This window comes from Fundulus heteroclitus, chromosome 10 (assembly GCF_011125445.2).
Source record: "Fundulus heteroclitus isolate FHET01 chromosome 10, MU-UCD_Fhet_4.1, whole genome shotgun sequence".
NCBI lineage: Eukaryota > Metazoa > Chordata > Actinopteri > Cyprinodontiformes > Fundulidae > Fundulus > Fundulus heteroclitus.
This window is the reverse complement of record NC_046370.1, coordinates 7755896-7770017: the sequence shown is the minus strand read 5'-3', so window position 1 is coordinate 7770017 and position 14122 is coordinate 7755896. Positions and strand designations below refer to the sequence as shown.

Below are 14122 nucleotides of genomic sequence, written 5' to 3'. Positions count from 1 at the left end.
AGTTGTTCTAGCCTATTTTGGTTCACTGGCTGTTTTTTTTTTCCTTTTCTTTTTTTTATTTAATCCATCTTTTAAGAAGAAAAGGAAAAAGAAAAAAAAAACAAGACTTCTGCTGGGCGATTTTCAAGCATTCCAGGGCTCTTGGGCATGTTTCTCCAGGCATTCTCACCATGAATAATAATAGAAATGGCTCAGCAAAAAAAAAAAAAAAAACTCTTTGACCCCAAACAAGTTGTGCTTCCTTTTTTTTAATGCTTTGCACGTCTCTTTGTCTGTTTGTAAAAACCATTCTGTATGGGATGAAAGCATGAAATGACTAGGGATGTTGATGCTGACTATAGCAGTGTTTTAGCAAACACCTGGGATAAAATAACACTTTATAATCTGGTGCGCCTTATATGCAATTAAAGTTGTGCTTACTGACCGATTTTATGTGGTACAATGCGCTCAAAAATCTGTTGTGTAAGTACGACTTTGGTAAGCAACAAAGCTGCTCCATTCAATGGATATTCGAAGCACTACGGTACACTGTGTCACTACCCGATAGGACCCCTGAGCTGTCTACAAGACTGCCTGACTGTAATGACGAAACTAGAAGTGCATTCATGTAAAGGTCCCCACGTACTTGGGCGTAGTTCACTCTGTGGAGGCCCGCACATACACATGTGCAGAGCTCCATTTTTACGACTTTTATGAGCGTTCGTAGAGAAGACCCTCAAAAATACTGTGTAATTATTAATACATAAAAAGGGCATATTCGAATGACAATAACATACTCAGGCTCAATGTACCAAACAACACTGCGAGAAGCTAAAAAGTGTGCAAACATTCCTTTGCATCTGATAAAATTTTTATTATTCAAGTAATAAATAGATAAATCAGATAGCAGTCAGTTTACAGAACATTGTAATGGTCCAATGGATGCTAAGTACTGCTTTTGTCTTTCCTGATGGTCTTTCACCATTTTCTGAAGCCTTCATGGAACAGCTGAGATAAATTTTCAAATGGATGGACTCTATTTAACTATGCATTCTCTGATGATACCTGGTCACACTGAATTTCACTTAGGTAAGTCAGATTAAAGAGGACTGAACAGATTCTAATTTGTTGTTGAAAAAAAAACTATAAATAATGTAATTACTGGTTTTGTATCGTGTTTACTTAAATAATAATGTCCCATAGTATTTAATGGTACCCTATAAAATGTATTGACTTTATGAATGTACACATACGGTTTATGCACATAAATGAAAGATGCTGATTTACCTGTTCCATCCAGGTGGAGAAGGAGCGTTGCCAGGAGTCCTTCTTCTCCAGATGCAGGTATGTATTGAAGAGGATGAGGTAAATGTAGCGCTCTAGGTACTGCAGGCTCCTGAGCAGCAGTTGTTTACACTCCTTCACTGTCTTCTCATGTTTGATCTATAAGAAAATAAGAATTAAACAGGGAATCAGTGATTTTAAATACTTCTGTCAAAACTTACACCAGCAAAACTGTCCCCAAGGTAAAGAATTAGCTTGAAGCATTTTAGGCATTCTTTTCTGGAGAAAAGACTTGAGAAGGGCCCAGTGTTAAACTTTCATTAGCAGAACAACATTAAAAATATAGGCAGAGCTTCAATAGAATGGATTAGATCAAAGCCTACTCATGGGTCAGAATGGCCTAGTCAAAGTTCTGGCATAAATCCAATAAAAGATTTGAGACTCATTAACTGATGTTCACAGATAAAATCAATCCATTTTCTTTTTGCTCACACTTAAAATTGTTGGGTTGAAAAAATAAATAAATAAAATAAATAAAAATTGTTGGGGTGCCACCAACTATTGTATTGATGATATCATACAATAAACAATTATTTCTAAACGTGGGATTACCCCCACCCCACTTTATAAACGTACTTGCATTAAAGGTTGGAGTTTTTTTCAGGGTTACATTATGCTACTGCAATCATAGTTTAATTTAAGGGCTTTTACACCGAGTCCAGATTCATATAGATGTTACAGTAACATGTAATACAAACCCAAATATGGAAATTACAACAATATGTTTACATTCTTTGATGCTCTAAACTTCGCTAAAACACAAAGAGCCTTTTCAGTATCTAGTGATTTTTGGACTTCTTAAATTGTAACTTTGAGGTTTTTTTTTTTTATTTTTATTTTTTTTTTGGTCAGGCTAATCTACTCACTGAACTTTCTCTATCTGCTGATGAAGCCGAGCGCCAAATAGCAGTTTTGACATTTAGAAGGAGCTCATTGTGTAAGCTGTCAAAATAAACAGCCATCAAATGGACAGCCTAACCTGCAAAACAAACCACTGTAATAAACACTGCACTCTTTTAAAATAGGTGGTCAATTTTGGGATAAATGCTAATTAAAATTTTCACTTCGTAACCCTACGATCAGCAACACAACAACAGTGCAGTTATTCAAAGTGCAATATGATCCAATAACTCCTTGATTGTTATCTATAAGACAGGATAATAACACTTTTCTGTGACTAGGCCAAAGACTACACCAGAAAGGCGAGGAGAAAAAAAGCTTTAAACTCAACACTGAATAAAATCTATACAATCTGAAAGAGCATTAAAACAGAACATCTGATCTTAAAAAAAATAAATAAAAAAATCAGCCTCCTCAAACCCACAAGCACAATTCAAATACAACAACAACGATGTGGATTTCTAAGGCTTTTTGTTCTCAATTCTCTAAGGCTCCACTGAATTGCATACATGCCAATTTTGAAAAGAGCAAGGTCAGCAAAAGGGCTGCTCTTTGATTACAGGTTGTTGGAAGCTGAATGCAAGTCTTCATTAGTTTGTTGAGTCAGTTACACGTTCTCCCCTCCTTTTTCTTTTTTTCATTCTGATTGAAGCCTTGAGCAATCTGAGGCATAAAGTTAAAGGCTCCATCATCCATCTGTGTGAGAGAAGATAGACATTAGAGGACTAGACTGCTTACTGGCCTTGTATCCCAGCAGAAAAAATAATAATACGGCAGTGTTTTGTGAGTGGAGAGGCCTTCTAAAGGGGACATAACATGCAAAATCCACCTTTTCAGCCCTTAAACACAGTTTGTTGTGTGCTTGAGGCTTCTGGATGACTAAATTCAACTTTCCAGTACTTCCAAAGTGTTGTTTAGATATCTTTATGGGTCATATATTTCAAGCCGTTCAGATTTTTCTGTTTTCTGTTATGTTTTCTTCGCTGTTACGCCGCAGCTCTTTTTGCCTCCCCCCGTGTTTAGTTATCGTTTTGATTTTGTCGTCCAAACTCAAGCATGCCGAAGCTGTCAGTGGACAAGTCTAAATGTTCGGCTATTGGGTGCATCAACCCACACAAATCACCCTACCGCCCCCATTCCCAGAACGATGTTGAAGTGCCTGGTTAAAAGTCCTACTCGTTAGCGTGAAGCACTTCAAGGATCAATGCTTCAGTCGTTTTTGTCAGTAGTGAAGAGGGATTTGCCCATAGACTTCATCTGATTGAAGGTTCAGTTCCTTCTGGGTATGCAAAACGAAGGACACAGCGAAGCGGTAAGCTGCTGATTACTCTGAAATTTAAACAGACTTTTAGATATCATAACGAAGTTCTCCCTGTGTAAACGTGGGTTCTCTTGGGGCGTTCTCCCCCAGTACAAAATTGTGTATGCTAGATTAACTGGTCTCTCCCAAATGTCCTGAAGAGTGAGTCTTTACCATCGCTGTGGAGGAATTTTGGCCCACTCAAGTCACGTTGGCGGGGTTTTAAACATGTTTAAGGTCATGCCACACAACATCATAATTGGATTAGCTCCAGGATTTGCCAGGCCACTGAGAAACTTTAATTTTGGTGTCATTTGGATCGCTGTCCTGCTGATTAACTCAAGTGTTCATGAGCCTGACGTCAGAAACAGCCAGCTGGACCTTCTCCTTCAGGACCTCCATCAATTATGGAAAAACCATCCAGATCCTGAAGCAGCTAAGCAGGCCCAAACCATCCCACCATGTCTGCCAGTCGGCATGATGTTATATTAGTAAAAAACGTGTGTTTGTTTTACACCAAATGTAACAGGACACCCACTTTACAAAAATTATGATTATCTCCCCAAACGTCTTGGACTCATCAGGATATTTTTTTGGGAAACGTAAGACGGGTCTTTGTGTTCTTTTGTTCATCAGTGGCTTTGGGCATGAAACTCTCTGTTGAATTATCCCCCCCCCCAATTCTTTCTTTTAGTGTTGACTGAAGAACAGAGACAGTAACTGAGGTAAATGACCCCTGTGGTTTTTTGAGTGTTGTCCTGGGTTCTTTTGTAACCTCCTTAATGAGTCGTCCATCTGCTCTTGAAATAATTTTGCTGGTCCGACCGCTCCGTGGAAGTTTAGCCACTGTTTCATGTTTTCTTCATTTGTGGATAATGGTTTTCACTGTTTATCTGGAGTACTAGAGCCTTAGAAATGACTATGTAACATGTTTCCAAACTGACAACTGTCATTTATTTTGTTTTTCACACGTTGTTGAATTTCTTTAAATCCATGGAATAGGTTTTGCTTTCAGTGATAATTGAGCATACCTCATGTTTTGTCACAGGTGCTATTTAGGCGATTTGTTGATTTGGCAGGTTGGACATCAATAACGTGTGGAAGTGGCTAATCAAATTGTACCAGAAAATGCTGTTAATTCACCTTTAACAATGGAGCCCAATATATCTTCACTTGGATCGAGGATGGTTTAGACATGTTTTCCAGTAATAAATAAAATCATCATCTGAAAATAGATTTTTGTAATTACTTGAGTCACCTTTGTCTATTAAAATTAGTTTGACAGTGTGAAATAATGCGACAGATAAGCAGAAGTAGAAATCCTTAAGAGGGCAAATGTCTGATACTATGTAGTAATTATACTGCTTTAGAATAATTAAAATAAAGCTAATGGGTGAAAGTGTACTAGTGTACAGAGAACTAGTTGCATTAATTTGGTGAGAACTCATTTTTAAATGTCCACAGTATACCATAATACCATCATTTCAGGGTTAAAATACACAGAAGAGGAAGAAGAAGCATAACAAGGTTCCCCTTGCCATTCCCAAACTACCTAGGCCATGTCCCAGTTTCCCAAGCATGTGTTAAAGAGTGGAGGAGAAACTTCACCCAGCCGGACAATGCATGCACTGTCTAACTTAGTTGATCTTTCTTAGAGGCAAAGAGGAAAAGATATATTACACACCTAGGTATTTATTCCAGATCGCTTAAAGGTATCACACAAACGTCACACACCAGGAAGAGGTGTGACCTGATTACCATGTGCACCCTGCATCCCAACATGTTTTAGATATTTTGGATGTCAAAAAAAAGAAGAAATTATGCTTTCATAAAAGGAAGTTAGGCCTTTTTCTTTTCTTTTTTCTTTTTTTTTTTATCACACACGCACACGCCTTAAAACAGATGAAAGTGATTGGTTTGGAGAGATTATATAATTCACACCTTAAACAATCCCCTGAACTCTCAATCTTTGGCCTACCATCTGTCCGCCTACATGAAGAGAAAGCCACATGTGAGGGTGAGCGCTCTCCTGAGCACATTTAGAAATTCCTTAAGAAAAGCATGTCAGGAAAGATGTTCTATACTGGGAGAGTCTTACGCTGACCACTAAAAACGTACTTCCATATTTGACAGCTGAAAAACAAATGGCTCCTTGTTACCACTATTGTAAAGTTCCAGGGTTAAAAAAGGACAAATTTTCTCCTGGTGTGCTAAAATACACGGGAGGACAGAAAAGGTCAGCGTCCTCTCATCTCGCCTGGCCTTTAAGAACAAAAGGAGCAGCCTCTGAGGTGTGATAATGAACATCCTGAGATCTCCCCAGCCCTGAATGAGAGGGAAGCCAGGCCAATCACGTCCTATTTTTGAGAGTTTTGGAATGTGTGCTGGCCATGAAGACCTATGAGCAGTTACAATGTGAAAGTGGTGAAATGGGGGGTTGGGGAAGAGTTGTGAGCAGTCAGTACATTACCTGAATTACAGAACTAAAAAGGGATCCGTTTATAGAATGACAAAAAAAATCCCATAGGGAGGTTCAAGTATCTAGAAAAAGAGTTACTGCTCTGGAAGCTGATAAAAATAACTTCCTCCAAATAACAGTGAAATAGAAACCTGAAGAAGAATGTCATCCTTCAGCATGAAAAGTGTTTGAATGGCCCATCCAGAGCCCAGATCTGAATCTAATTGAAAATATGTTGGGCTATCTGAAGAGGGCCATGCACAGGATGTACCCTTACATTTTAATATGTTTAACTCTAACCCATAAAGGAGGGATGAGATCCATTCATTCCAAACACATCACACCCATTGACAACCTTTTTTTATGCCTTAGATCTGCCACTGCTCTGCTTTATTTAACAAAAGAAAATCTGTTAACATTTAGAAGTCATTTCAACCCAGAAGCGACCTAAACATAAACTTTGAAAGTCAGGCCAGCCTATTTCATCAACCCAAACTCAACCACATTTGTCTTTATGTGGTCATTTTGTCACTTCTCAACCACAATTTCACACGCACCAAAGATTTCTGTTCATAATAGCAATGAACAAAAGTTGTGACAAAGTGTTTCAGTGCATGATAGAAACGACGGACTTTTATCATTTGCAATTAAAACCAAACTCTGAGCAAAAAGCCTGAAAACCCACTTTTGCCAGATTACCCCCTGCATAACATCCAGGTGGGTACATTACTGTAAGATTTATCCAAGTCAATGAAATACTTTCATTTAGATACTAAGAAAGCTCTGATTCTTCAAAGTGAAGTAGTCCAGGAATAAAGAAAACAAGAAACCAACTGATAATGTATTTTTTAGAGCTATCTTTAAATGCTACAGCAATATGGCAAGTTTAATGCTGAGTTATACAGGTCTTATTTAATTTCTTAAATTTTACCTTTTGTTTTCTTATTTAAAATTATTCTGTTGATATTTTCAACATCAGGGTGCCATGGGATTTACTTTCTATGGGCTTAGGTTGGTGTGTGCTGAAATAAGAGGTGCATATTATGGAGTTCTCTGTCTGTTTGACATATGGTGTCAATTACCAGCTGATGGAGTTGTCGAGGTAAAAAGGCCAACCTATATTGGCCCTTCCCACACAGCTTTGCACAAACATCTATTCATCGGATTCAATGAGAACAGCTACAGCCCAAATCCTAAACCAAACTTAAGCTGGCTGAGGGTGGACAGGCAGCTTACACGTGGCCTCTCCAGTAAATGTACATCTCAGTCAGGTACACGTGTTTCTTTTCAGGAAATTTCATTAAGTCAATCTAAACCAAGAACTCAGTAGTTTATACAAACTTTGCTCAGAGCTTGTTGATTTTATTTTTTTCAATTAAGTGAACACGCATATATGATTCATCCTGATTTAGGAAAAGTTTAGAATATGATTTAAATATTCTTTCAGGCATGGAAATGGTTTATGGAAAATATATATATATATTTTTCAGACTAAATTACCTATTCAACTCTTCCTCATTTAAAGCTGTACCCAGTCATCCATATAGTTAGTACAGCCATTCATCCAGACGCATGTCCGTTTGTCCATCAATCTTTGTAGATTTCATATTTAAAGCCTGACTAGTGTAGCTGAATCTGTGTAGGGAACATGTTTATGAACCATGTCGATGTATGAAAGGGTTGTTTTCTTACCATAAAGAAACTGGTGAATTTATCTTAGACTCTCATAATAAAATGTCCAAAAATCTTGCGGTATAAATATCCGTAATATGATTAGTGCAAAATTCCCCTTTTAAAGATTGTAACACTCTTCATTTCTCAGAACTATGATCCATCAGTTTATAATTACGCCTGTCTTTCCAAAACCTCCCTCAATATGAACAGCTGAATAAGGTATACCCAGCTTTACAATTACCCTTTATCGAAGTGCTGATGTGTAGCCTTTTATCACTGATAAACAGCCACCTCGTGCAGGTTGGAAGTCTGACACAGCAAAGAAAATATTTACTGATGCTGCACTTTTTTACTAGATATGAAAGTTTAAGGTTTTACATAAAGAAATTAGAAACAGCAAAGTCTGCAAGCAGTATTCAAAAAGTGAAGATTTACAAGGTGGGTTTGAGTGACAAGGAGAAATGCTGTGTAAGAAATAGTAGTCAGAAGACTCAACAGACCGGGAACCTAGACTAGGATTTAAAAGCACGGTGCATCTGGTTTAGTCACCTACAGTCTTAATCTCGGTAATTTGGAATGGAATGTAGAACTATTGTTTGCTTTTATCTGATCATTTCTCTTTTATTGTTTATTGAAGGTCTGAGTTCATCAGATGCTCTAAATATATTTAGATATTAGTAACAACAACCCTATATAGCAGACACTGAAAGAAAGCTATTTTTGTAGGATATTAGTGGAGTACGATTGTTCCCCGAGCAGAAAACGGCAGTCTTTCATAATCTGCCATTTCTCATGATCAGCTCTAGATTAAGCATGGGCAGGTGAGAGATTGTCATAGCATTTATAAGGTTTATTGTGTTATGATATTTACACAATAATGTGAGACATAAATGTATAGTATAATCTAGTTAGTGGTACTGAAGGACTATCCGTTAAACTGCCAGACTAGAGCAATGAATTAACTACCAAGTTACTAGTTTCTTGTAACTTCACCTTAAAAAAGTAATGTGAACAAAGTATTGATTTACAAAGTAATGATTTAGCAGCCTATAGTTTATTAGAAATTGTGATTACATATTAAATCAGACAAGGGGGTAGAAAAAAATGGAAATACGAGAGAAATCCACTTTCTTCACCTTTATATCCACATAGCTCAAATAAATCTCCTCCATAGCAGATCTTTATAACAAAACAACTCACTTTATAATTTTTCACAAATGCATGTGAGATGAACCGTTAGAAAGGTCTTTTTTTGTTGCTGTCGGTTTCTGCCTACAGCATTAAACTGAGACAGTCTTTCGGACGCTGTAGGAACTGATATTAAATCATCATCCATAAAAGAAGTGCACGTTTCTTTTGTAGACATGACTCAAAAGGCTCTTTTGTGTCAGGAAAGTGCATTTAAAAATGACTTATCACACCAGTCCCAGTGCATAGTCTGTAATCCGCAACAGCTACTTGCAGCTTAAGACTGGCAGACCAAGGTGAGTAACAACAAGGAAACTTACAGCATTTTCTGCGTTTTTAAGTAATGGCAAATTACCAGGTCAGCTCTCCTGGATTACCAAGAGCATAATTTTCTGATAAACTGAGCATGATAAGCAAAAAGTAATTATTGGGGACTGCTTTATAATCCCTTCACTTTTATTGTGGTGACAAAGCACCTGCAAACCTTCAGATGTAGCTTTTAGAAGTGCAGTGTCCTCCGGATGATCTCCCCAACCTTGCCTCCAAGTTGCTCAAATTCTTTAGCATTCATCGTCTACTTGTGCAAGCAACTAGTCTCTGTGATGAAAGTTAACAGGATGGCACAGAAGCCGTCTTACCGATGCAAGATTTAGCTCCTTCTGTAATTTAGTTTGAGACCTTTACTCTAAAATATAGTTTTTAACAAATGCAATGCGAGTATAGGAGTACAGGAGCACTTCATTGACAGTGTACACTTTAAAGGATAAAATACCTTGTAATTTAAAATGCATTTAAACGACAAACAGTCAGAAACAAAATACATTTTACTGTATTATCTTATCATTTAGCCGCTATCTGACCTGCATCACTCAGTGTTGCTCTGTATCTACAGTTTTTAATACAACAGCTGAATTGTGGTAGTTATCATGCAAACATTACTCTTACTCATTACTCTCTCATTTTAATTTTTTTTAACTTATTAAAAGCTACATTAAAAGCCAATAAAAGTTGATATATTTCTATAAAACACCCTCTAATCTGCAACATTTAACTTTTTTTTTAGCTCTCGGATGCTTAAAATGTACAGGATGAAGTGGCATTTTAATATATTTTATATTGTTTTTAGAATAGATTTTTGCATGTCCAATATTATTACATTAAAGATAATTTAAACATAGACTAAACCAGCAAATTAAACATACATTGCCTTGCCTAAATCTGAAAAACTGATCTTTATGGATCAAGATGGTGCCCAAAACTCTTTTCTTTAAAGGCGCAGAGAAGCCATGAAGCTGCCGGTAAAAGGAAAGAAAGGAAGATGCCTTTCTGCTAATGGTTTCTGCAGATTCCAAGCCTGTCTTTTTCCAGCCACACTGTGCTGATTAAATCATGACGTTAAAGCTGAGGTGGATTTTAGAGGCAAGCCATCTGGATCCAAACACTATATATAAAGTGCTCTATACAAAGAGCCCATCTAGGCACAGCCCTGAAGACTTTTTACACTGGTTTCACTGATTTGAGACAGAAAACGGATCCAATTGTTTTGTAATATTTAACTCAAATATTAACATTAGAACTGACGTCAAACAACCAAAAGTTTGGCAAATGAGGAATAACCCTATAAAAGCTCAAATGACTTTGGTTTCAATAGACCGACCTTTTTTTTTTAAAGTCGAAAACAAACGTGAATACATGGCGTGCCTGCTGAGTAGAGATTACAAATGCCACAGAAGGAGACAGGGCTAATCAACTTTGCCTACACACAGACTGGAATATCTGCCCACATTAACCACACAAATTATGGTACATTTTGTACATGCACATGCCTGGCAAAACAACATTTGGAGACTCCAATTTCTAATCAATCATTCAGTAAACTATCAAAAAACAAACTATTTGGAGCATGTGAACCCTACGCCAAGACAGAGAAACGGCACGACAGGGAAATACACCCCATTAGACAGTTAATATCTTAAATCTCCATCTGAGTCTTGGCTGATCTTGATGGCATTTTTTTTTTCTGTTTGTTAACAGCTCCAGGGCTGGTTAAAACTATTTGACCCAGAGTGGACACTTTTACAATAACAAGGGTAAAGCTGGTTTTCTTTTAAGGATTTCTATGTTTTGTACAGGTTTGGCATAATCACACAAACTTCTCTTGCTGCCTCTTGGTAACTTAAGAGTCGCTGTTAGGATCACCGTTTTTCACAAACACAGTCAAATGAGCACTTCCATGGGAGCGAGCTGTAAGCTGTTTACATCATCATTTAGTTGCAACATTTCCCTAAGAAGGCGAGAGCACCACAAAGACTAAAGTGAAAATGCGTAAAGTTTTCTTTAAATGACTGTATTGTATTTGAGCAGGTAAATAGGATGATTTACCAATGGAATGAATATTTCGACCCTTAAAATAAGATAATTACATATACTGCGCTTGAAATAAGATGGAGATAAGTTGTACCTATTTAAGTGCAAACATCTTATTTCATTGGCAGAAATACTCACAGTTGATCAAACAAGGACAAATACACTAATTTCAAGAAAATTGTATTTATTTTTAGTTCCGTTTTCTGTGAGCTTTGTGACTGTGTGTCCATGTGTCAACAGTTCATATATACATACACTCACTGTTGATAATGTATCTAGGCTCCCCTCACAATGATGTGTTTCTATGACACTTTTTTATTCCAATCCGCTGTTTATTCCGATTACTATTGTCCATGTAACGTATCTAATATAAGGATCGTAGCAAAAAGGAAGAAAACCTTGAAGAATAAAATCTCAGACTCATTTTGCAATTAAAAGAGCTTCATTGAGAGATTGAGCAAATGAAAATACAGTTTATGTGATCCAGGGGGAAAGGAGAAAATTAAACAGATGTAAATAAACTGGTCAATACATGGCAGCAAATGCTGCAAGGTGACAGGATTGATCAACTTGAGAACTTTATTTTATAGAAAAATATCATGACTGAACAAGAACTAGCTCACTTTCTGACAAAATTAAATTCTTAATGGTTTAATGGTGAACTTTGAACAAGAAATAATTAAGTTTTAATTAGCAAAGCAGTAAATGTGCACCAATCAACTGCTAAAAAAAAAGCAAACAAAAAAAGAGCAAAGACAAGTGCCACCGAATGTTGCCAAATGTTTAACCAAATGTTCCTACTTTCTTTTCCAGGCTTTTACTAAAACATGTCAACTACTTGCTCTTCCTTCCTTCAAATTCAGAGAAACTCTCTCCCTTGCCATGAAAGCACAGCTAAACCTAAAAGGACATAAAATAGTGTCTTCAGCGTTTTCACATTACAGCCACAAAAGATCAATGTAATCATTGGGATTGTATTTATTTGGCCAACACAAAGTAACACAGTTGTGAAGTGGAATCACAGCCGGTAAAATTGTGAGATGAAACAGAGAGAAAAGACAGGAGACTCTATAGTCTCAACTGGTCAGCAATTAGAAATGTTTTCAGTCTCTGGTAATTTTTATTGTCATGTCTTAACAGGAATAATGGGACACACTGGATGTTTAAAAATGGATTTAACAGTAGAAGAGCAGAATTCTAGGACATAAAGAAAGGGGCAATAAAAAATAACCAATTACAAAGCAATTCTAAATACTAAAAGTATGAAGGAAAATGCTGATTTGGCAGCTTGAGTCTGATGGCTGTTTGCTAACTTTGTGACTTGCTGGCTTTGTGAGAGCAGTGAGGACATCACTGACAGAATCGTCATCTGCTACCCAACTGTCCTCGCATATAAAACACGGCTCCTCGACTTCGCCATTGTGTAATTCCTGAAGCCACTTGTGCTGGTCTCAAATTCTGCATATCCTTCATGGCTGACATTGAGTCACTTGACCAGTGCAATTTTGTTCTAAATGTATACAACGCCAGAAGCTTAGCTGGTGCAAAAAAAAAAGGTGACCCTTTCCCAGCAAAATGATTTAGGACTTAACAGGATTTGACAGATAACAGGACCATAGCCACTGTGGGTGGGATTTAACACCCTTGCATGGCTTAGGGAGCAGTGGTCTAGTCTTTTTTAGCTGGTATGGATTTGAACCACGGTTCTGAGAACTGTGGCGTGGGATTTTTGTGGGATGGTGTGGGATTATAAGAAAAGACCAGAAGGAAAGGGCTTGAGAAGAAAGTTAACTAGTCAGGTTAAAATGGATAGAGAGGGAGAGAAAAGTAGTCATAGGGAGTCATTTAAGACTTAAAGTGTCTTGGGAAAGTAAAAAGGGGCAAAAAAAAAGCACAAAAATGAAGGGGCTCCGTTATAAAAGTCTAAAAATTTAACTTTTTGGCCCACACGCAAAACACTACGGGTGGTGGGACGCCAACACTGCATCCCAACATGGTAGTGGCAGCATCATGCTGGGTGGATGCTTGTCTTCAGCAGGGAAAGTGAAGCTGGTCAGAGCGAATGAGAAGATGGACAGGGCAATCCGGGTAGTGATCCTGTTAGGAACTGCAAAAGACTTGAGGCTGAGGTAGAGGTTTACTTTTCAGCAGGACAATGAAGTAATTGTCACAAGAAGTGTTCAATAAAGTTTCATACAAAAAAGAAGAAAAAAAAACCGGATACTGGCACCCGTGTTATTGTGGAGTTGTTGCAATGAAGCAACAACTCCACAATAACTCCTGTTATTTTTCTTCATAACAAGAAGAAAAATAAATAAAACAGTTATTAACAACGGTCTTTTGTGGGGCCATGACTGCTACTGGTGTAGAGAAGTCTGTGTGGATGTGTAGTAACCCCCGTATACAGCGGGTGAACATCTTGTGAGCGTTGTTAGCGTACTTACAGGTATTGAAACCCAATATAGTGGAAGCTAACCGGTCTGCAAACCGTTTCCAAACTTGAGAACGCTAATTTCGGAATCAAAGCTTAGCTCCGCAATTATCTGTTTGTGAATTGGTGCAGCTGTGCCCCCCGCTGGTTGTAAGGCGGAAAGGTTCAACAATGATTATGGCCCTAATACAGTTTCAGCGTATGTTATTCATTGCTCATGCTTTCTAATCCTGATCATCTGTGAACTTAGGAGTTCCAGTTGCTTAACGGTCTTCTTAGGCCCCATCTACACAAAGACGGGTTTGGCTGTATGCGGCAAACTTTTTAGTCGAATAGGGGGTCCCGTCCAGACGAAGCAACTGCTCAACCGACTATATTTGAAACATGCTCCTAGAGTGGGAAAGACCACACCCCCACAGCTGCTTTGTCTGGACACCCCTGTCCGCATAAACGGTAACACCCTTCCGTGTTTGTGCATGCG

General features: G+C 37.8%; 1 protein-coding gene across 7 annotated transcripts in view; it reads right to left on the bottom strand.

Annotated features, from left to right (window-relative positions):
* The window catches only part of pald1a (phosphatase domain containing paladin 1a), a 73997-nt gene that overhangs the window by 14013 nt on the left and 45862 nt on the right, over positions 1 to 14122 (bottom strand). For all 7 annotated transcript variants that reach the window (XM_012853858.3, XM_012853873.3, XM_021311346.2 and 4 more), the window contains one exon: positions 1267 to 1422. In XM_012853858.3, the coding sequence (XP_012709312.2) occupies positions 1267 to 1422 (156 nt within the window). The remainder of the gene's footprint in view (positions 1 to 1266; positions 1423 to 14122) is intronic.